At 40.7% G+C, this 22286-nt stretch overlaps 1 protein-coding gene across 2 annotated transcripts in view; it reads right to left on the reverse strand.

Moving 5' to 3' along the window:
* The window catches only part of BEND5 (BEN domain containing 5), a 1533100-nt gene that overhangs the window by 1064777 nt on the left and 446037 nt on the right, over positions 1 to 22286 (reverse strand). For both annotated transcript variants that reach the window (XM_075935948.1, XM_006126434.4), the window contains one exon: positions 11382 to 11476. In XM_075935948.1, the coding sequence (XP_075792063.1) occupies positions 11382 to 11476 (95 nt within the window). The remainder of the gene's footprint in view (positions 1 to 11381; positions 11477 to 22286) is intronic.

A 22286-nucleotide genomic window follows, 5' to 3' on the forward strand; every position in this document is an offset into this window, starting at 1 on the left:
GTTCTCTGAGCTTATCAAAATCTGCCTTCCTGAAATCCATTACCTCAATTGTGCTGGTCTCCCTTCTACCTTTCCTTAAGATCATGAACTCTATTATTTCGTGATCACTGTCCCCTATACTGTCTTCCACTTTCAAGTTCTCAACTAGTTCCTCCCTATTTGTTAAAACCAAATCCAGAACAGCTTCTCCTCTGGTAGCTTTTTCAACCTTCTGAAACAGAAAGTTGTCTCCAATGCAGTCCAGAAACTTATTGGATAGCCTGTGCCCCGCTGTGTTCGTTTCCCAACATATGTCTGGATAGTTGAAGTCCCCCATCACCACCAAATCTTGGGCTTTGGATAGTTTTGTTAATTGTTTAAAAAAGGCCTCTTCCACCTGGCTAGGTGGCCTGTAGTAGACTCCTAGCATGATATCACCCTCGTTTTTTACCCCTTTTAGCTTAACCCAGAGACTCTCTACACAGCTATCTCCTACGTTCATCTCCACTTCAGTCCAAGTGTGTACATTTTTAATATACAAGGCAACCCCTCCTCCCTTTTTTCCCTGTCTGTCCTTCCTGAGCAAGCCGTACCCTTCCATACCAACATTCCAATCATGCGTCCCATCCCACCACCCTAACCCTAACTCTAACCCTAACCCTAACATCTAACCCAGTATCCTGTCTGTCGACAGTGGCCAATCCCAGAAGTAGTTGATATTAGTAGATGAATTCCTTGGAGGAGGCATAAGGGATCTGTTGAAAAAGGCTTTCTTTCTTGACAGATCCCCCTCTAGACTGCCTCTTTTTCCTGAAAAAGTGCTGAGTCGGCAAAAAGGTGGCCATTTTTATGCAAATTAAGTACTAGCGGACATTTAAAAATGGCGGCGCCCGGCTTTATGCAAATGAAGCCTGCGAAATTCAAATCCCGGGCTTCATTTGCAACTCCAGTTGCCTACATTACCACCCTAGTTCGAACTAGGGTGGTAGTGTAGACATACCTATAGCTAATACCTGGTCACTTCTCCTACTCACTAAACAATATTCTCTTCACAGAAAATGAAAGCAAGTAGCTGATATTAATGACTGAATCAAGCACTAAAAATAACACAAAATTCAAAGAGTTTAGGTGGTTCTCATATGTTGGCTGTGACATATTGCACATCCTATGCTTTTATGATATGTGTTGTTAATTATACCAAAACATACTTTTAAAAAATGTTTAAAAGAATTTAGAAGTTGAAATGCCAAGAGATTAAAAAGTAAGGATAAGCCAGAGCTAAAGGTTGGTCATGCAAGTTTTCATATTATAGTCTTCAATCATATGATAATATATTATATTTCTATAGGACCCCAGCTTCATTAAAGATAAAATTCAGTCCTGGTCAGAGGATCAGTACAAGCCCTTAAAATAGGGATGTTTAATTTCTGGAATACATTCTGAATACTTAATATTAAAACATTCTTAGATGTCATATTGCCTGGGTCGATTTTTTTTTTATTGCATGTTAACAGTGTGGTTTTCAGGTTGGATTCTCAGTGACACTTTGTTTTGCCAGTGTGGTGCTCTTACCGGTAAGTTTTTTATGGCCGGTTAATGCCATTCTCAACTAAGGTGATTTTCATTCAGCTTTGCTCCATTAGTTCAAAGTACAAAAATCGTGATTAACAGCTGAAATGTCCTCCTGATTAGCCACAGCTTGATTCTGACATGTGTTCACTGCTGTCCATGTTTATGTAATTTATAGAACTTGGTTTTGGATAGAAATTCCAACTGTACGTCTACGTCTACACTGGCACTCTTTTCCGGAAATGCTTAAAACGGAACAGATTTCCGTTATAAGTATTTCCGGAAAAAGCGCGTCTACATTGGCAGGATGCTTTTCCAGAAAAGCACTTTTTCTGGAAAAGCGTCCGTGGCCAATGTAGACACGCTTTTCCGGAAAAAAGCCCCGATTGTCATTTTCACAATTGGGGCTTTTTTGTGGAAAAGACTATTGTGCTGTCTACACTGGCCCTTTTCTGGAACAGTTTTTCCGGAAAAGGACTTTTGCCCGAACGGGAGCAGCATAGTTTTTCTGGAAAAACACTGACAATTTTACAGTAGATTGTCATTGCTTTTCCAGAAAAGCAAGCGGCCAGTGTAGACAGCTCGCAGCTTATTCCGGAAAAGCGGCTGCTTTTCCAGAATAAGTGGCCCAGTGTAGACACAGCCTCTATGTTTAAATCCATACAAGTTAGGAGCCAAGCTCTACCAACATTTTTTGTGTGAAGTCAGCCCCATAAAATGTCATTACAAGGTAGAGAGGTCTACACGTGTGGAGAAGAAATTGCAGTACATGACATTCTGCTCCCATGGTACTCAAAGGTACAACTCTCATTAACTTCACTGTGAACAAAAAGCAGAGTTCTTTTGAAAATACCACCCTAGATGCTTAATTAGATCATAGAAATACTATTTCCAGGTAACTATTCCTTGTGAAGCTGTTGAATTTCTTATCAGCTAAGAAGTGAATTAGCTATTTATAGGATGGCAAAAAAAAATCACTGACTAGGAAAAGCAGCATTTATTTCTGATGTGCTTTGATGAATAAATTAGTACAGAGAATAACTTTTTATGACTACAACCTTGGGGATCATAGCAGACCCTCCAGTCAATGCATGGAACTCATGTTGACAAAATGTATAGCAAACAGAACAAATCACAGCACATGACTTTTACTATTTTACACGTAAATACTATAATCAAACATTTAGTCTCTAATATTTGCCCTATATTGTTTTCCCTAAACAACTATTGCTCAGAATAAATCTTTAGAATGGGATGTTCAAAAGCACTTTGTATTGGCCAAACTCTGCTCCTTCTGAAACCAATGATAAAATTAAAACCGTCAGAACTTTGGAGAAGGGTTGTGTCTATTTCTATGATTCCACAGTACATAGCAGGATTAGTCTGAATCCTGACCTGTGTTCTAATATACATACACTGCATAATCTTATTAGATGTAAGCGGGTCTGAATGAATTTTCCCCTGACAACTAGCTGGGAAGGGCAGAGATTTCAGGAGAAAACTACATGTACATGAACAAACCTGCTCTGCTGAGTTATCCAGCAGACACAGTGGGGTTGCCAAGCGCTGTGCAAGTAAGAGCGGTTGGGACAGATGTCCATGCCAAGAGGGGTGGACTCTCCCTAAGGGTCCTCAATCTGGTTTAACCTGTTCCACTCTGCTGTTCAAAGAAAGAGCTAAACAGGCTCCATTATGAGTCTGTTATTTTAAATGCTCAGAGCCGAAATCTGTTGTGTTGGGATTGTGTTTCTGCCCAGCCTATTAACATCTAAAAATCATCACGAGCTGAAATCACTACTGGAGGGGCAGTGTCACTTGCAAAGAGCTGAAAAATCACTAGGAGATTGATGTGTAGATGTCATACTAGAGAAGCAGAGGGCAGCAGAAATTGACTGATAGTTGACTGTTAAATGGATGACTGAGGAGGTAGAAAGCAGAAGGGGTGGCTAAACGGGATTCCTTGAAAGTAAGGCATTCTAGTAGGTTCTGGAGTGGCCTCGTGGATAGGGCATTTGCCTAGGGCGTGCAGGGTGGTGGGCTTGAGTCGTGCCTTGCTAACACTAGATTCCCTAGGGATAGAGCAGGCAATGGTATTAGGAAGGCAGGATAAGGGATGCCCCAAAGTTAGGGTGATGGGGTGGGTTCTGGAGTGGCCTAGCAAGGTGGAGTGACCACATAGCAAGGAACTATAGGTGGTATGGCAGATGGCTCAAAGCAAGAGCTCTGACAGCAGAGCAAGCAGGTGCCTTCTTCTCCAAGTGGGAGGGGACTTTGCACAGATGCACCTCTGAACCATAGCTCCTCACTGACCAAGGACAAACACTGTGAGAGGGAGCAGAGAAGGACACAGAAAAGGAACTTTTGGGCGTAGACACAAGGGGTGTGTCTAGACCACAGGGTTTCGTTGACAAAACTACACTTGCGTCTACACTGCCACTGAGTTCTGTTGACATAATGTCGACAGAACTCAGCAGTTTTGCTGATGGCTGTAAACCTCATTCTACGAGGAATAATGCCTGTTATTGCATCTACACTGTCCTTTGCGTCTACACTCTCATGTCGATAAAGATTTGTCAACAGAACTGGATATAGTCTAGACGCTCTTTGTCGACAGGAGCTTAGTTGACAGTATCTGTCAACAAAACTTCTGTTGACAAAAGCCTGTAGTCTAGATGTAGCCAAAGCAGAAAAGCACTGTCCCACAGATAGTGGGGTGGGTGTCCTGCTCACAGTTTTATGATCATGAATAGTGCTTGTGGCATTTTCCCTAATTTATGTCAAGTGACATCCCTCTTTTCACTAACATTTCTCTTCTACATTCACCCTGTGCTTGTGAGGGGGGATGTACTACCTCTCAGAGGTACCCAGGGGTGATGTGCAATTTTCCCAGATTACTGGGTGAGAGCTTGAGCCGGTTCTGTGTTGTATCGTTGAAAGAGATATTGAACCAAAATCTGGTTGCTGTTAGCATCCCTTGCCAGAAGGGTTATAATAATATTATTGGTATATTATATACACACATGTAGCCAGATTTCTTTAATGATCATTTTAGTGGTGACCTTGAAGAGCTCAATATAAATATTTCATCTTTCTTATTTTCTCTTTTGGCCCTACAATTTAATTCCCCTCTAATTTATTAGTTTTTTTTAACTAATTCTGTGCATCTTAAATTTGCAGTAAAGTATCCATTCAGCGAATATTGCTTGCTTGCTTTCCCAAAAGTATCCACATTTGTCAAAGGTACAACAAACTAGTTAATTTTAGACTCAGTGCATACCTGCTTTAAGCAGGATTTGATTTATTAATCTTTCATGCTGTGTCTTCATAGCACCCTTACCTTGAAATCAGCTACGCAAATTGCGCTACACAAATTTTGTAGCTTATTTCAATGTTACTTCAAAACAAGGTGCTATTCCAAAATGTCCCTTACCCCTCATGAAATGAGGTTTACAGGGACATTGGAATAGTGAGCCCATTATATTTCGATATAACGGGCTTGCTCTTAAGACACGGAATAGTTATTTTAGGATACCTCTGTTGTGGAGATGTAGCCGCACTTATTGCTGTGAAAGGTGAAATTACCAAACATATGACATCCCACTCTTAATAATGTAAGACACAACCACATAAAAACCACATAAACAGTACTTTTCACAAACAAGTGCTGGGTTCTTAGAGCCACATTTATGATGATTTATATCCTCTCAAATGCACTCCACATTCTAAAAGATCAAAATCACCATCTTTTCCTTTCAAGCAGATACCTTGGTGCTAAAAATAACCCCGTTATTCACAGTATAATGCAGAATGTGTAAAAGATATAAATGCAGCTCCATTTAATCTATGAACTCTCTCTATATTTTTGATAGTTGCTTGTGACCTTTGTCCAGGGGACGTTTGTCCTTCTCAACCCTTTTTTCCTGTTTTCTCTAACACATTAGAGATTATTGATACTCGGTGTGCTTTATTGCCAAATACCTCAGAACACAGAGACAAGCAAACATTGCATTAGCCCCCCCCCCAACAAAAACAAAAACAAAAAAAGCATACAACAGCAGCTTCCTGTTAGTAGGAAAAGTTTTCTAAAACATTCCAAAGAAGCAAGTCGACAATAAAAGCTGGTTAATCTTCTTTACCTAAATTCAGATTATACAATCATTAAACCTAGCCTCTATACATTTTACAATCTGCGCATTTTATAGATTATCGAGATATATTTTTGGTACTGTATTTCTCATCTGTTTCTCTACAGTTAACAGTCCGTTTCACAAAGGGCTTATGTCATAGCTAAGGATATATAAGTACATGCGAAAAAAGCTGCTGCTAAAAAAATAACTTTGAGAGTTATTAACAGCATGATAGACGAGACATGGTAGTTGTTGTAGCATTGAACTGTACATGTTCAGGAAATTTTACATGATAAACAAGTGTTACAAATTTAGAATCTTTTATAACACTGTTGCCCCAGTACAGGAGTACTGTTCATAAAATTTACACTGCTTTCTCTAGTTGTGTCAAAATGTCTCATGAGGAAAATACAATTTACGGGGATACCTACAGATTACCCGGCTCTAATGCATGCAAATACATGGCTTCTGTAGCATTTCTCTTTTCCAGTAACCCTCTGAGTGCAGGAAACTCAGAGATGGCAATCTGCTTGACTAGAAAGCCAACTATCCATTTAAAGCTCATTATGTTCAATGAGGTAAAAGAGGAAAATTAGTGACACTATTGCCACAAAGACACTGGAAATCTGACATTATAAACAGAAACATACATTTTCTCATTTTTAGTCATGGCTCCATAGTATTTTGGTAGGTATCATGTTTTACAAACAAATGTGCGCTGAAATATTGCATCACAAGTGAAGAACAGCTTTTAACCCTGTAGTTCATTCATTCAAGAACCAAGCTGCTTATTATCCTTTATCCCTTAATTCTGAGGACTTTACCTAGCACTCTCTGCTCATTGAAAATGCAGAACAAAATATGGTGTCTGTCGTCTAAAGACTTAAGCAGGCATCAAACAGATATTTGCCAGTTATAGCTGTTATTCAACTGGGAGGAGTTGCTATTCGATAAATACTAATTAGAATTTTGCATATTACCCTGTTGAAATACCTAAGGTGATGAGTGGCCAGTTACTACTTTCAAAAGATTAGTGCAATTTGAAATACTAATGTTCCCAATGAGACAATGATATGCTGAATAATCAAGAGTTATAGCTATTTCCAGCCCAAAGGGAATATTTGCTCATTTCATCATTTAGAAAATCTGCTGTCTCCTGAACACGTCACTCTTTTATTTCACTTTGAGAAAGTTGTAAAACTTTCTGGAGTCGATATAATGGTACAGTAGATCAGTGAGTAAGTGAAATTCCATTGCTGTTCCTGCAATGAAGTTCACTAATAGCTTTTAAGGCCAGGGAGTATAGCATGAAATCACAAGTAACAACAAAATGAGGCTGAAGTTTAAAACAAACGAGGGAAGAGAATGATATTATAGAAGTGGTGGACCTTAAAACACACACACATACACACAGAGAATAACATCTTCCCACTAACCTTTGTGTAAGGTGGGGGATAGATAATTGCAATAGTAATTGCCAAGAAAGAGCCATAGTACTAATATCTTACTTCAACATTTATGAATTACCAAATCATCTTGAGCAATCTTATTTGACATGTCACTTTGTATCCCATTGTCTTGAATAACAATCTTAACTTTCATCAAGTTCAATTTGCCATGAAATGTGACTGATGCAAACTGATATGATCTGATGCTGAGTTTCTCCACATAAGTAGTGATTCAATGCAATGAAATCTGACTGATGTAACTGACAGAAAACAATTGAATATTAATATATTATGGAGGAAGGGAAACCACCAGAAAGTAACCTACGTTTACTTTCCAAAAATTTCGTGTTCTAAAATTCAGTCCCTGCCATGAATAATTTGAAGATTGTACTCAGAAGTAGTCTGCAAAAAAGATGTTTTTATCCGTATCTACTGTACTTTTCTGTTTGGGGCATTTTTTTAAAAAAAGTCTTCTCCATGACATCCGCTTTTTTTATTCTTCAGCACATTGCTGCCTTGTTTTAAATAGGAAGGCAAGATGGGTGAAGTAATACCGTCTCTTGAACTAATCTCTGTTGGTGAAAGGTAAGTTTTTGAGCTACAAAGAGCTCATTAGTAGGAATGTTTGACCTGAATTCAAAAAGGTATGTTGTACTAAAAATATGTGTGTAACAGTGAGTACAGTGATGGCAGTGAGATTCTGCATTTACATCAGTAATGCTTAACCAAAACTTGATGCTGACTCCATTTAAAGATCTTGCCCCACACATAGGACAAGAGAATTCTGGTAAAAAATGTTGAGCTGTGTTTGACACTCAGTCTTTGTAGAGTTTTTGGCACTGACTTGTTCCAGTCAAGAATCAAACTCCAAAGGCATTGAGAGGCTTGAAACCATGTTCACATCACCACATTCAGAAAAAAAATATCAAGATTCTGGAGACATTTCTGTTGATGCTATCTGGTGCTATCTGGACAGTTTATACAAAGCCAAATTCTGTTCTGGATGCAACATTAAGTTTCTCATTTAAATTAGTTGGAAACTCTCTTCCCTAACTCCAATTCCCATTTAACTCATAACTTCAGTTCTTAACGGGGAGTTATATGCATGCATCTCTTCAATATAAGGAAAACATACCCTTCTACTGTCTCCAACTAAAACTTGCAAAAATGCAGAAAGCACAAGTAATTAAGTTTGTGCTTCCTTGTTGCTTCAGTTGTTAATTTCTGACCAAGTGAATTTGGAGAGAATTTTGGTTTGGAGCATACATTCCACTGCATTGGAATCCACCGACATAGTCACAATGAAGATGAGTTTGCTTAATACATACTGAGTATATTACATTTGGTAGGTTTAATAGCGAATTGTATGTTAGCAAATAACTAGAAGTTTGCTTCTAGAAATTTTACTTTATCTTATTTTAAGAAATCTGCAGTGTTTCATAGCTTCTTTTCTAACCTTTTCTGTCTAATCTAGTCACCTGCATCATGTCTGTTAAATGCTGACTCTGAAAACAATTTAAATCATAAACCAAGGTGGAAGAAGTCCTAGAGTCTATGGTCATGTGACCCTTTGCAGAGCCCCAATGATCCAACACCTCTTATTAACCTCACAATAATTATACCAAGCAGCAAACAGCATGGAATGAATAGGACTGGAGTTAACCCCATTCATATTAAAGAACCAGAGCAACCTGGAAGCTGTGTAAGCAACTGTAAGTACTAGTACAACCTGCTTCAACAAAATGAACACGTGGAAAATAATTTATAGAGGTTTCACAAGAATACCATGGAAACTGATAAAGAGATGGCTGTAAAAACATTTCAAAAACCATCTCAAAGGAAAACACACAGCTATAATAAAGAGCATGCTGTACACCAAAGTCTAAATGGTGTGTTTCCTCCACTGGTGTGCACATAATTCCCATTAACATATAGTAAACCTAACAGAGGAGAGAAGACCCATAAAAGAGCCTGGGAAGAGTACGAATTGCTGTGCTTCTTTAAAATACAACAACATATTTTCAGACTATCAGAAACTAATTATTTATTTTAATGGGATATTTTACAAATACAATTATTTCATTGTTTTGTCTATTATAAATAGCTTCTTACATCATTGCTAGGATTTCTGAAACAGGGGTACAGTACAGCAACAGCACTGCAGGAGAAAGCTGGATAGAACGTGCAGCCTGCTCTGTGCCTGGCTCCAGACAGTGATATTTATCTCTTACTTCTCATGAGAGCAAATCTCCCCCCCCCCCCCCCCACACACACACATTCCAATATATATAAAGCACATAAATAAATAGATAATTGGAAAATGCAGGAGAAACATGTTTTCAGAAATAATGAAGGGAGTCTACACGCTTTTAGAAGGAACCTATTTTCCATTGGTTTTTGTATTATTTTAAAAGATTTACATTTTAATTTGAAACCAAAATAAGGAATAATTTAGATAGTAAAGCAACCACTGATTTAAGGCAGAAATTAACACACTAAAAATAATTAGTTTAAAGTACTAGGCTTAGAAAAGAGAAAAGTTTTGAAAGATGAGAAAACCACTTCGATTTGGTCAGGAATCAAAATAAGATTCTTTGGGGATAAAATAGCAAGCACACTATAGCTACATGCCACATTATTATTACATATGTATTGCAGTACCACTGACTACATCTCAGTAGGAGCTGCTCAAACACATGGTAAAATAGACTGTAAGCTCATCTGGAGAAGAGAAAACTAATTTAAGCAAAATTATCATCTCAGGTGATTAAAATGAAAACTTTTCTAGAAGACTGATTCTTATGGCAACAATAACTAAAATTTATGGAGATGGAAATCTTTAACAGTTCACATATTTAAGAATTGTAAGTAAACGTAGAAGAATCAGAGGACTTGCTCATGCAAACCACTCAAACATTTGTTTTGAATTAGGAGTAATAACTGTAAAAACTTCTCACTTAGCTGAACTATTAGGGCTAATGCCAATACAAATTAATCCGTATTTCAGAGCACCATCACATGCCAGGCCAATAACTGCTTCTCAGAGCTTAGATTATCTGTATAGGCTTCATCATGGTAGATTTGGGAGAGGTGTCTCTTAATTAGACACTGAGGGTGAAATCCTATCCTCTCGGAAGTCCACCGGACCAGCATTTCACCCAGACATGCTTCTTTGGCAACACCACATCACCAGCAATATGTAGAGACTTTATGCCTGTCTAGGACACAGCAGGCAGAATACTTGATGGAAGAGCATCTGGATGGAGAGTAATCACCATAACACATTTCCACAGGCTGTACCACGCATCTCCCTCCTTCACCAGTTCCACATTTGAACTGCCGGATACTGCAGAAGGAGATGGAGGCAAAAATTTTCCACTCTGTGGGGCACCTAGTACTGCCTGTAATACTAAAAACTGCCACCATTTTGTTCTCTCAGACTGCAGATGGCAGGTGTCTGGATGCCCCCAACACACAGGCATGAAGAGAGCAACAGATCTACATAACTTGAGATGTTTTTGCAGAGCTTACCAGAATCTAGCTCTGAATGAATAAGTAAGAAAACTACTCTTCTCTCAGGGTGCGTCTACACAGCAGTGTTATTTCAGAACAGCAGCCATTACTCCAAAACAACAATGCGAGTCTCTACACAGCAATTCTGCTATTTCAAAATAAATTCAAAATAACAGATGGCTTATTCCGAGTTCTGTAAACTCATTCAACAAGGAATAATGCCTATTCCAAAATATCTATTTCAGAATAGCACTTGCGTGGACACTCCACTTCAGCTATTTCAAAATAGCTCCTCCCCAAGGTCATTCAAAATAATTACTTCCCAGTGCCTCCTGGGACTCTAAATCGAGATAGGGTTTCCACGTTAGGGAAGCCTGCCTTGGACTAATTTTGAGGCTTCCCTGTAGTGTAGACGTGCTATTTCAAAATAAGCTATTTCAGAGTATTTCTTCCAGAATAGCTTACTTCGAAATAAGCGTGTAGTGTAGACATACCCTCAAGGCCTGATTCTGGAATCCATGCTAGGTCAACCTCCTAGCTACTAGTACTACAGCATATATTTCACAGTATTTATATGTGCATTTTTATATGGTCCATACAGTACTGTATGTAATCAAATCATTACTAATGGCATTAGATAAAAAGAATTACTTTACAGATATTCGATGCTGCATCTGAACTAAGACAAGTGCCAAACAAAACAAAAATCTTCTCCTATTAGCAGAATTTTAGAATGATAACTTACCATTTTGGTCTGCTTGTGGATTTCACCATAGGAGCCATTCCATCACGATAGAGGCTTTTTGTTTTACTGAAGTTGACAATGTTGAAAATTACCCTCTGAAAAAGAGGAAAAACACCTCAGTTATAGTAGCTATAAACTACAATCTGTTCTGTAGATAGCTCTCGTTTTCTATCTGTACAAACACATAAAGTTGATGAGGTTTCACAGAGGAAATTAAATAAAGACAAGTGCAAAGTACTTCACTGAGAAAGAAAACACTGAGGGTACATCTAAACTGCATCCCTTTTTCAATAAAGGGATGTAAATTAGATGTATCAACATTGTAAATGAAGCTGGGATTTGAATTTCCTGCACTTCATTTACATAAAGGCAGCTGCAGCTTTTTTTCGAAAAGCCACTTTTCGAAAAAAAGCCGTGGTTAAGACGGGGCATTTTCGACAGAAATGCCCCCTTTTGAAAGATCTTATAAACCTGCAATCCTTTACAGGATCTTTCAAAAGGGGGCATTTCTGTCAAAAATGCTCCGTCTTAACCGCGGCTTTTTTTCTAAAGGTGGCTTTTCCAAAAAAAAAGCCGCAGCCTCCATTATGTAAATGAAGCGTGGGAAATTCAAATCCTGGCTTCATTTACAATTTCAATAAATCTAATTTACATCCCTTTATCGAAAAAGGGCTGTAGTTTAGATGTACCCTGAATGTAGCGCCGTACAATGGGCAATAATTGGCTACTTGTCAGTACAGCTGAAAAGGATCTGGAGATCACAGTGGATCACAAATTCAAAACAAGATGTGATGCCTTTGTGAAAAAAGGCTACATCATTCTGAGCTATGTGAACTTTCTGGAGTCATTAAAAACATAGAATATTCTCATGGAGCTAAATTGTCCTGCTACAACTGAAACCCACGCCTGCTGACAGGAGGGACAAAGGGGTCGTTGCCCCAGGGCCTGGTGATTCAAAGAGGTCTGGGGCTCCTAGCTGCCCTGGGCTCTTTAAACCACTGCTGGAGCACTGTGCCATGTGCTCCATATGGCTCTGAGGGCAGGGGGTGGGCCTGCCGTGCTCCAGGGGGTACAGACAGCTGGTTGCCCCCTACCTTGCCCCTTCCACCTGAAGCCCTGCCCTTTGTAGAACTGCAGAGTCAGACCCCCCTCCACCTTGCCCAGGGGTCCACACAAGATGTCAGCTCCCCTGCTGTGACCTCGCTTGTTGTGAGTGGAGTGCTGTGTCCAGTACTTGGCGCCACACAAAGAATGATGTGGACAACCTGGCGAGAGTCCAGAGGAAAGCAACAAAACTGATGAAAGGTTTAGAAGCCCTGACCTGTGAGAAAAGGTTAAAAAAGGATACATTTAATCTTGAGGGAAGAATTCTGAGAGGACCTGATAACAGTTTAAAACATGCTAATGGCAGCCATAAAGAGGATGGTGATCAACTGGCACCTCACATATCATAGGAACCACTAATCTTGGGCTGGCATAACTCCCCAGCACTTTGGAGTGGAAGGTCTCTCTTTGAGATGCACGCTTCTACTGCAGCTGGTTGAGGGGATGAGGGAAGGGGTTGGCATGAGTATTATTGATCAAGCCACATATCTAATTGACTGTATACCATATACTCTGCTCAGTGAGGTGCTTTTTATGGATTATTATATGACCCCATTTTCATAATTTGCTTACTATGCTACGTATATAATTTGTTAATTTTTATATTTTCCATTTCTAGTATTCAGGTTGATTTTTTTTATTAGCTGCATTGTCCATCTTGTGAAAGTTCTATTTATTCTTTCCCTCTACCACTTAGAATATAAAGCACTGAGTTCTTACACAAATATGTTCAATCCTTTACAAGTACTTGGTGAATTTGATAATATACAAACGAGCATTTCAGTTTATTTGTCTGTGAGGTGTTTTTATTTGTTATATAGCTCTGTTTATATTGGTAAAAGCAAATCAAGTTGCAACAAACTGATGTATATGTCTGCATGGAGTAAGTGAAACAAACAAGTTCAGCAAACCAATTGCTTTCTACTTTGGAAACAATCATGCTTTTTCTGTTGGAAAAAGAAAAGTTGCTAATTTTTTTACTTACTAACTGACTCATAGCAGACAGCTGGTAGAGAATGTTCTTATTCCAATCAAGCCTATTTTGTATAATGAGTTGAGCAAATGTACACAACTGGATAAGCAATGTATATAAAAACAGTAATATGCAGCTCATTTAACCAAACAGTACAGAGTATAAAATTTCAACCACTAATGTTCACAGTACCATTAGCAGTTAACAATGTGTTCAATCCTTTCAGTACAGCAGAGAGCTAGATCGGCAGAATCTAAAATTCAGCCAGGACAGAACCAAACTTTATCAAAGTATGATGCTGAATTAATGAAATACAAAAATCAGAAGCATTAAAATATGCAGCTGAATCAGCCTACGATTCCCAGTGATCATTTTATCAGTCTATGTAGCCCAGTTAGTGAAGTGTGTAAAAAATGTAACTACAATATACACATTTTAACTAGAAAAATACACAGCTTGCTCAATAAGCTACGCAAACATCTCTTGAAATGAAGTACTGCAATAAAAGTTAGTGATACAGTAAGCAAACATTTGCCGAAGTAGAATAGGCTGCTGGTGTGATTTTTGTCCTTACTGATGTTCTTTATTAATAAATTGTAAAAAGAAAAAAGACTCGGTATACATTATCCACATAGACTTGCTTTTGTTCTAGCCACCTTGTCGTTACTCTGTGAGATTTTTATTACTTTTAAGGGATAATGATGAGTGATATTTCATGAATAGTGCAATTTCAATACTCAACTTGCTTCAGAGCATAAACAAACACTGAGGCCAGGTCTACACTAGACCTGGAAGGTCAGTTTAGGATACACAACTGCAGATACATAGAATATGTAACTGTATTCGGCTTACCTTAAGCTGAGCTTGGCGGCGTTTACACAAGAGGCCAACGGGAGCAAACACTCCCATTGGCTTCCCTTACTCCTTGTAACTGCAAGGAATACAAGCACTGACTGGAGAGGCCCTCTGTGTTCGACTTGCATGTCTACACTAGACCCACTAAATCGAATGCCAGAAGATCCACCTTTAGAGCATCCATCCATCAGTAAATATAGACATGGCCCTATAGTAATAGAGGATGCTTACAAAGAGACTGGCAACTGACATGACAATATCAGATGCAAATAAGTTTACAAAGTCCTGAGGAATTATTCTGGTCTCCCAATATATAATATCATGGCTGAGAAGACCATTAACTAATAGCAGTCTCAATAGGTTTAGTGACAGGCTGCTGGCTAAGCCAGAGCTCTGCCTGTACAGCCTGGCTGAAAAGGCCAATTACAGCCAGCTGAGCAAGCTCAGGCCTGAAGGGCTGATGGAAGCAGCTGTGGGCCTCATTAGCCAGAGGGCTAGATAAGGCAGCCAGAGATGAAGTTAGAGGGGAGGAGCCAGAAGCTAGGGTGTGGCAGAGTGTGCGCCCAAGGCATGAGGAAAGGCTGGCTGAGTTTGCTGTGAAGAAAAGCTCTGTAAATAGAAGGTGGTGGGAATGGCACTGAAAATAAAAGGCACGGGTGACTGCACCAGAAAGGGTCTCTGGTTGATTTGTGACCAAAGAAGGTGTCCCAGGATGAGGGGCCTGAGCAAGGACCGTGCCACAGTTTCATATAGTGATTAACAGATTCAAAGGCCAGCTGGAACCATTGTGGTCATCTACTCTGAGCTCAAACCATAGATCTTCCTCACAACAATTCCTACAGCATGTCTTTTACGCAAACATACGATCTTAATTTTAATTCAGGTGATGGAAAATCCCCAAGATCCTTGGTTCCAATGAGTGATTGTCCTCACTGTCAGAAATGCACATCTTATTTCCCAGTTTGAATTTGTATAGCTTTGATTTCCAACCATTGGATCATGTTAGACCTTTCTCTGATAGACTGAAGAACAACTGCATAGGCTGCTGCCTCTTTTGGGGTGGAGGAGGAGGGGCGAAGAAGCAGTTTGCTATAGGACACACTCTGTGTTCTCTTTCTCAAATGTGTCCGTTCTTTGTTCTCTCTTTTACTGTTAGAAACAATGTGAGTTGTTTCTATCTGTCCTCTAAGTACAGTGTGACTCTTTGTATGTGCAAGTCTGTGTATGTGCGGGTGGGTGGAAGTGCAGGGTGGTGGGTGGAATCGCAGTGTGCACTGTTTCAGGGGAACACTAAGTGTGATGTGGTGACCTAGTTAGAGAATCTCAAATCTCCTCTCAGAAATGGGGAGGAAAAGGAACAGACTTGCTTGCTTACTATGTGAGTGCTAAATATTCAAGTGATGGTGCCTTGTTTGACGAGTATAAAGTGGAAATGAATCAGAGGGCTGGCTTCTCCGAGTTGCCTGGCTGTCAACAGAGGGATCATTAAGAGCCTTAGAAAGGGTCTCTCTACTTCAATTACAGTGTCTAGCCTCCCCCCCCCCCCCCCGCCCCCCGTCCAGCTCCCAGAGCACCAAGGAGTGGTCATTAATAGAACAATCTGGCTTCACTCCTGAAGTCTGTTTCTCTGTGTGGATAGCCCCTGTGTAGTCTGGTCAGCTTGAGTATGCTCAGCATCTTCTGAGATGTTAGCTACTAAACTAAGTCCCTGTTCAGCATGTGAAAATTGCTACTTTTCAAAGACTTATACTGTAGCCAGATTTTCCTGAGGCAAAAGGCAAATTGCTAACCACCCACCCCTCTGCCAAATTTCAGGTGTCTATTCCATGAACTTTGGAGCTGATTCACAGAACAGAGACACAGATTTTTTTAAGCACAGGCAAAACAATGTTTTTCTCAAGTCCCTTTCTCTAAAATGGCTAAATCATTCTGGCTGAAATTTTCCAAATAAGTTGAGCCTAAGGCAGACAGTCGGCTTGAAAAACTTCTGCCCAAATAGTTACATTTCCACAAAGTTATAAGCAACAGAAAACAAGATCTTATTACGGGAGGTGTTGGGCAACTTTAATAAGAGGATGCGCAAGCAGCCCCAACTATAATACTAGTCTTTACAGGCAAGAGTACAATTGCTAACAGTATGGTCCAAGTTTCAGCGTGAACCAGTTAGGCAACCAGGAACACTGGGTATGTCTTACATTGCAACATAAGCCTGTGCTGCAGCCTGGCCTCAAGTCAAGTCCAAGCCTAACCCCTCTTGCTAAAGACCCTGCAGAGCAGGAAGATCTATGCTCAAACTGGGACCCAGGGTCCAAGCCCTGTTGCTCTGTAGTGTAGATGCAGTCCCGCTTGATTTGGGCCCAGCAGTCAGCTGGAAGTATCCTAGTATTCCATGGGACAGCTTCCTTAATCCTCTCTGTCCTAACCATCTACTCCATTGAAAAAGGGAGCAGCTCAAGCCAGTGTAAGCCCATTTGCTTCTAAGTGCCAATCTCAAGCGCACTGTCAGAGCGCTGGAAAACAATCTGCTTTCACAAAGCAAGTTGCTTCAGACTTCCTTTATCATGCTGAGTGGGCAGTATAGCTTTCCTAGAGTGTGTCTAGACTACAGGGTTGTTTTTTTAAAAGTGGCCTTTTTTGAAAAAAAAAAACTTCCCCTGCATCTAGACTGCCGCCACGTTCTTTCGAAATTAAATAGAAAGAACGCAGCAGTTTTTTCAACCCTGGTAAACCTCATTTTATGAGGAAGACTGCCTTTTTTTGAAAGTGCTCTTTTGAAAAAAGGCATTCGTGAATGCAAACAGGACTTTTTCGAAAGAGAGCACCCAGACTGCCTGAGTGCTCTCTTTCGAAATAGCTGCTCGCTTTTTCAAAAGAAGTAGTTGTAATCTAGATGCTCTTTTTCGAAAGAGGCTTTTTTGAAAGAGTCTTTCAAAAAGGACTCTTTCAAAAGAGGCTTGTAGTCTAGACGTACCTCTACAGGACACCAGAGTCCTAGGAATGAAGCAGCACATTTTGGGGGAAAGGTGCATGCTAGGGACTCTAGAATATGGTTCCTTTGACTAGGGTCTGTGCACTGTAGTGTGGGCATCAGAGCCCTTGGTTGTAGCATAGGCAAGAAATGTCATAACATAGGGCTCACAATCTCAATGTTCAAACCCTGAATGCCTTAATACGGGTCAGTTCCACCAACCGTGGGTTTATATTGCAGTGTAGCCATGCCCTAAATGATTAATAAAAATCTAACAAATACTTCAACCCTTCAGCCACCGAAGATACAGATTTGGACACTGTGCAATGGCATTAAATGGAGATGTTTTTAGATACGATTTTTAAATCTGAGATCTCACACTGCATGGACATTAAATATCCCATAATATTTTGGTAACAGTGAGGATTTGGCCAGATGCTTTAAACCAAATTTCCCTCTGCTCCTACAATTGTTGTGTAGCCTGCTGTCCACAAGCTAGTTGCCGGTATCATCAGTTGTCATGCATCTTATAATAGGTGGTGCTTTCCTTAAAATTCCAGCTCCCGAAGTCATGAGACTTTAAAAAAAAATCTGTGAGTTTTGTGTAAAGAAAAGAAACTGCCACCTTTCACAGCAACAGGGAAACATTGCAAATGTGACCTAAGTGTGCCATAAAGCTCAAAAAATAAAAAGGCAGGGGGAGGGGGAAAGAAGCAAATAAAAATAACCCCTTTTAAAAAACTTCATGGTTCTTAAATCATAACTTTAGAACGTATGGAGTTGGCAATACATTATTGCTGCCTCCCCACGAAACAAATTTGCACTTTTATGGCTATATATATCAGTCAAAGATTTTGGGGACTCTTCATGACAAAAGGAGTAATATAAAAGATGTGCTGTAATGCAGCAAACTCACCACCAGGAGCACCTCCTGCTGGTCACTCAGGGAATTAGCTTTTTTAATGCTGGAGCGCCCCCTTCTGACTGGTGTCTCATTCAGTGTTACTATTATTCTCCACCTTTCTAGGTCAGGGTCCCCATCTCCCCTAGACTCTGGTGCCTTCCTTCCAGGGTACTGCCCTACCATAATGCCCCCACACTCTGGAGTCCTCCCCCACTGGAGAACCTCAATCTCTCTATGCCCACCTTGGCTCAGTGACCCACTGCCAGTCTTCATCTAACCCCTGTCATAGGGGGAAACTGCAGTCTGTAATGGCCCCTCATCATTGGCAAGAGGGCGGACCTGCTGTATTTGCCTATCCTGACCGTCTCCTCGCAGCCTTAGCACCCTGAGGCCTTGCATCACGCCCTGTAGCCTGGGAGTGAGGCCAGGCCAGGCCAGGTCAGGGCTCCCCAGCACTGCCCTGTCCTAGTAAGAAGCTTCCATGCTTTCTTAGCTGACAGGTCCCTCCTGCTTCCCAGTCAGAGCAAGAGTGAGTCTCTGTCTCTTCCTCCTGAAGCCCTTATTTATACAGCCCACAGCTGTTCCCAGGTGTCCAGTATTGACCCGCAAAATCTGGTATTTTCACCTCGGCTACGTCTACACTGGCATGATTTTCCGAAAAGCACGTCTAGATTGGCAGGATGCTTTTCCGCAAACGCACTTTTTGCGGAAAAGCATCGGTGGCCAATCTAGACGCGGTTTTCCGCAAAAAAGCCCCGATCACCATTTTCGCGATAGGGGCTTTTTTGCGGAAAACAGTACTGTGCTGTCTACACTGGCCCTTTTGCGCAAAAGTCTTTCGGAAAAAAGACTTTTTCCCAAACGGGAGCAGCATAGTATTTCCAGAAAAGCACTGATGATCTTACATGAGATCATCAGTGCTTTTCCAGAAATTCAAGCGGCCAGTGTAGACAGCTGGCAAGTTTTTCCGCAAAAGCAGATGATTTTGCGGAAAAACTTGCCAGTCTAGACACAGCCCTCCTGTCTGGTAAAAAAAATTCAAAAAATACCAGACACCTAAAATGTTTGGTATTTTCTGTTTTTTTTTTTTTTTTTTTTTTTTTTTTGCCTGCCAGGAGGCAAAAATACCAGACACATGGCAACCCTACGACACACTCAGCAACCGGGCCCGGCACCTGCCACCCCCACCCCCCTCCATTCCCTGCTGGATCCCTCTTCTTAAAGGAGCTTTTTTTTTTTTTTTTTGCTTTGTAACTGCTGTCGGGGGTCCTTTTATTTTCTCAACAACTTTGGTCTCCCCCTTTTTTTTCCTCCCCCTTTTTTTCATGGTGTTTTTTTTGGGCAGGGGAGGGGGTTGTTCAGTATTTTTGGTTAAACCATCTGCCAATGCTACCCACAGCTGGGCCCTAATTGGCAGCTATCTGCTGCAGCTGCTTGCTTCATGGCTCCAACCTTCCAGCCCTCCCCCCAGGGCTGGTTTTAACCCCTTAAAGGGCTAGTGCGGGGCAGATGCCCCGTCATCGTGCTTATAATAGATAGTGGAGGAACCTGCAAATACAGAGCCAGTCACTAACAGCTGAGGTTGCTACCATTGACTGAAAAACAAACAACACACTAAACATTGTACATGTTTCCTAACTAGGGGTATGTCTACACTTGCACCCTCTTTCAAGAGAGGGATGCAAATGAAGACATTCAAAACTGCAAATGAAGCTGGGATTTAAATAACCTGTGCTTCATTTGCATATTCATGTTATGGCGCTATTTTGAAATGACAGACGCTGTTAAGACATGGTTATTTCAAGCGAAAACCCTTCTCTCAAAATAACCTTTATTCCTCATATAATGAGGTTTACCAATTTTTTCGAGAGAAGGGTTTTCTATCATTTGCTTCATTTGCTATTTTGAATGTCTTCATTTGCATCTCTCCCTCGAAAGAGGATGCAAGTGTAGACATACCCTAAGACTTCTAAAGATTATTCTTTTTGACCTGTTAAAATTTAATTTGACGCCTTTCACATTTCTAAATAACCAATGTATTCTTTTTTCTGTTATAGAAAACATATCTCCTTTCAAGTTTAAAAAGATTTAAAACTTTTTGGCAGTCAGGCCTTCTCCCACCCCCACTAGCTAACAAATATTTAAAATCTCTCTGCTGTCACAAGAAGCAAATAATTTTTCACCTACTGAGGGATGATGTTAAGAATCATACTGAGCCTTAGCAGATTTGTTAATCAGCTGCACCTGTGTCTTATTAAGTGGAAATTGTCAAGCCTTTCCACAGGTACTAAAGTCTTACAAATGTAATGAAAAGAATGGTTTACAGATTGTGAATTACAGGATTTTCTCCCTCACTGGAGCTCTCCATTAAGACACTTAAAGAGGAAAGAAGGTAAACCTTAGCGTGTCACATATACCAGCATTAAAATAAGACAAAGATTTTTAATGAAGTAAATGCTGTTGGATGTATCTCAATACCTAATATAATATGAGCAAATTAATTATTGCAGCAAAGTATTTGATATGTTCTTGGCATAAGAAGCAATGACTAGTAGATGAAGAAAGTATCACCAAAAATATTTTGTCTTTCAATAAATGGGGCATAATTATTATAGAAATATAAAATGTTCTTCTGAATTAATTGCCAGTTGCAGAATGTTTCCTGACTACTTGCTCTTTCTGGTGAGGTTTCTACTAGTTTCAAAACTCATGCCGTTGTGCGCACACACACATGCAGACCCATACTTCAGGATCCATGCAGGGCACTTCTATCCATTCAGAGACCTGATGCTATTCATAATGCATGCAGAATAGGGATGTAAATGTGGAACCAGTTAACCAGAGGCCCAGCAGCCCCCGCCCCCAGCAAGATATGGTGGAACTGACTGAGCTGGAGCAGCCTCCAGCCCATGGCATGGTTCGGTGGATCTTGCCCAGCCTGGCCAGAGAAGCCCTGTGGCACGGTGTGGCAGGCCCGGCCCAAGCAGCTTCTACCCACGGTGTGGCGGGTTTGACTTGGCCTGGCTGGAAGAGCCCACGTCATGGTAGGCCTGGCCGAACTGGAGCAGCCGTTCACCTGTGGCCCCTCCAGCCCAGCTGGATCCACTGCGCTGCACCATGGGTGGGGGGCTGCATCAGCCCAGTTGCCCCTCTCCAGTCTGGCTGGGCTGGAGCAGCCCCCCGCTTCCCGCCCACAGGATCCCCGTTAACCAGTAAAACATAACATTTAACAAGATACAATTTTAAACAGGATTTTACATCTCTAATGCAGAAGGGTTTGCACTGGGGAGACCAGCCTTATTTCACCCATGTTATTGGACTGGAATATGATGGAGAGGGACAGCTCCTGAGACACATCCCTTGTTCCCCCAAAAGAACACAAACTGTGGCACAACCCTGAACTCCAGATATATATTAAGACTGGCTCCCTGCATGGCCTTTCAAATCCAAAACATAGTGAAGAAATAAGAAGGAATGGTCAAAATGTTTCCATCAGGAACTATTTTAAACAATCCATTGGGTTTAGGATGAAAGAAAATAAGTCCACAGAAAACTGTGTCTTTTAATAAAAACTAAACCCGCCCAAAACCAAAAATTTTGGCTTCAACTGAAAGCGAAATATTTTTTTTAAATGGAATTGCTGCTTGGTGCCTCTTGGGAGTTGCAGTTTGAGTATCTCTTCCCAATGGAACTACAAGGGCCCTAGTAAACTCACAGTGATGATAAATACAGCACAGACTGAGAAATCTGGTCTTCCCTCATGACATCTGGTCTTTTGTGTGCTTAATCCTATACTATAGAGATTTCATGGGCGACATCAGCACTTCTCAAACAGAGGGTCCTGACCCAAAAGGGAATTTCAGGGGTATTGCAAGATCGTTTTAGGAGGGTCACGATATTGCCATCTTTACTTTTGTGCTGCCTTCAAAGCTGGGTGCCTGACTCATAGCCACTGCTCTCTGCCACCTAGTTCTGAAGGCAACGGCCTGCCAGAAGTAAGGGGAGTGGTACTGTGATCGCCCCTACAGTAACCTTACCACAGCCCCGAAACTCCTTTTTTGGATGAGGAGCCCTACAATTACAACACTGAAATTTTAAATT

This window comes from Pelodiscus sinensis, chromosome 9 (assembly GCF_049634645.1).
Source record: "Pelodiscus sinensis isolate JC-2024 chromosome 9, ASM4963464v1, whole genome shotgun sequence".
NCBI classification, from domain to species: Eukaryota; Metazoa; Chordata; order Testudines; family Trionychidae; genus Pelodiscus; species Pelodiscus sinensis.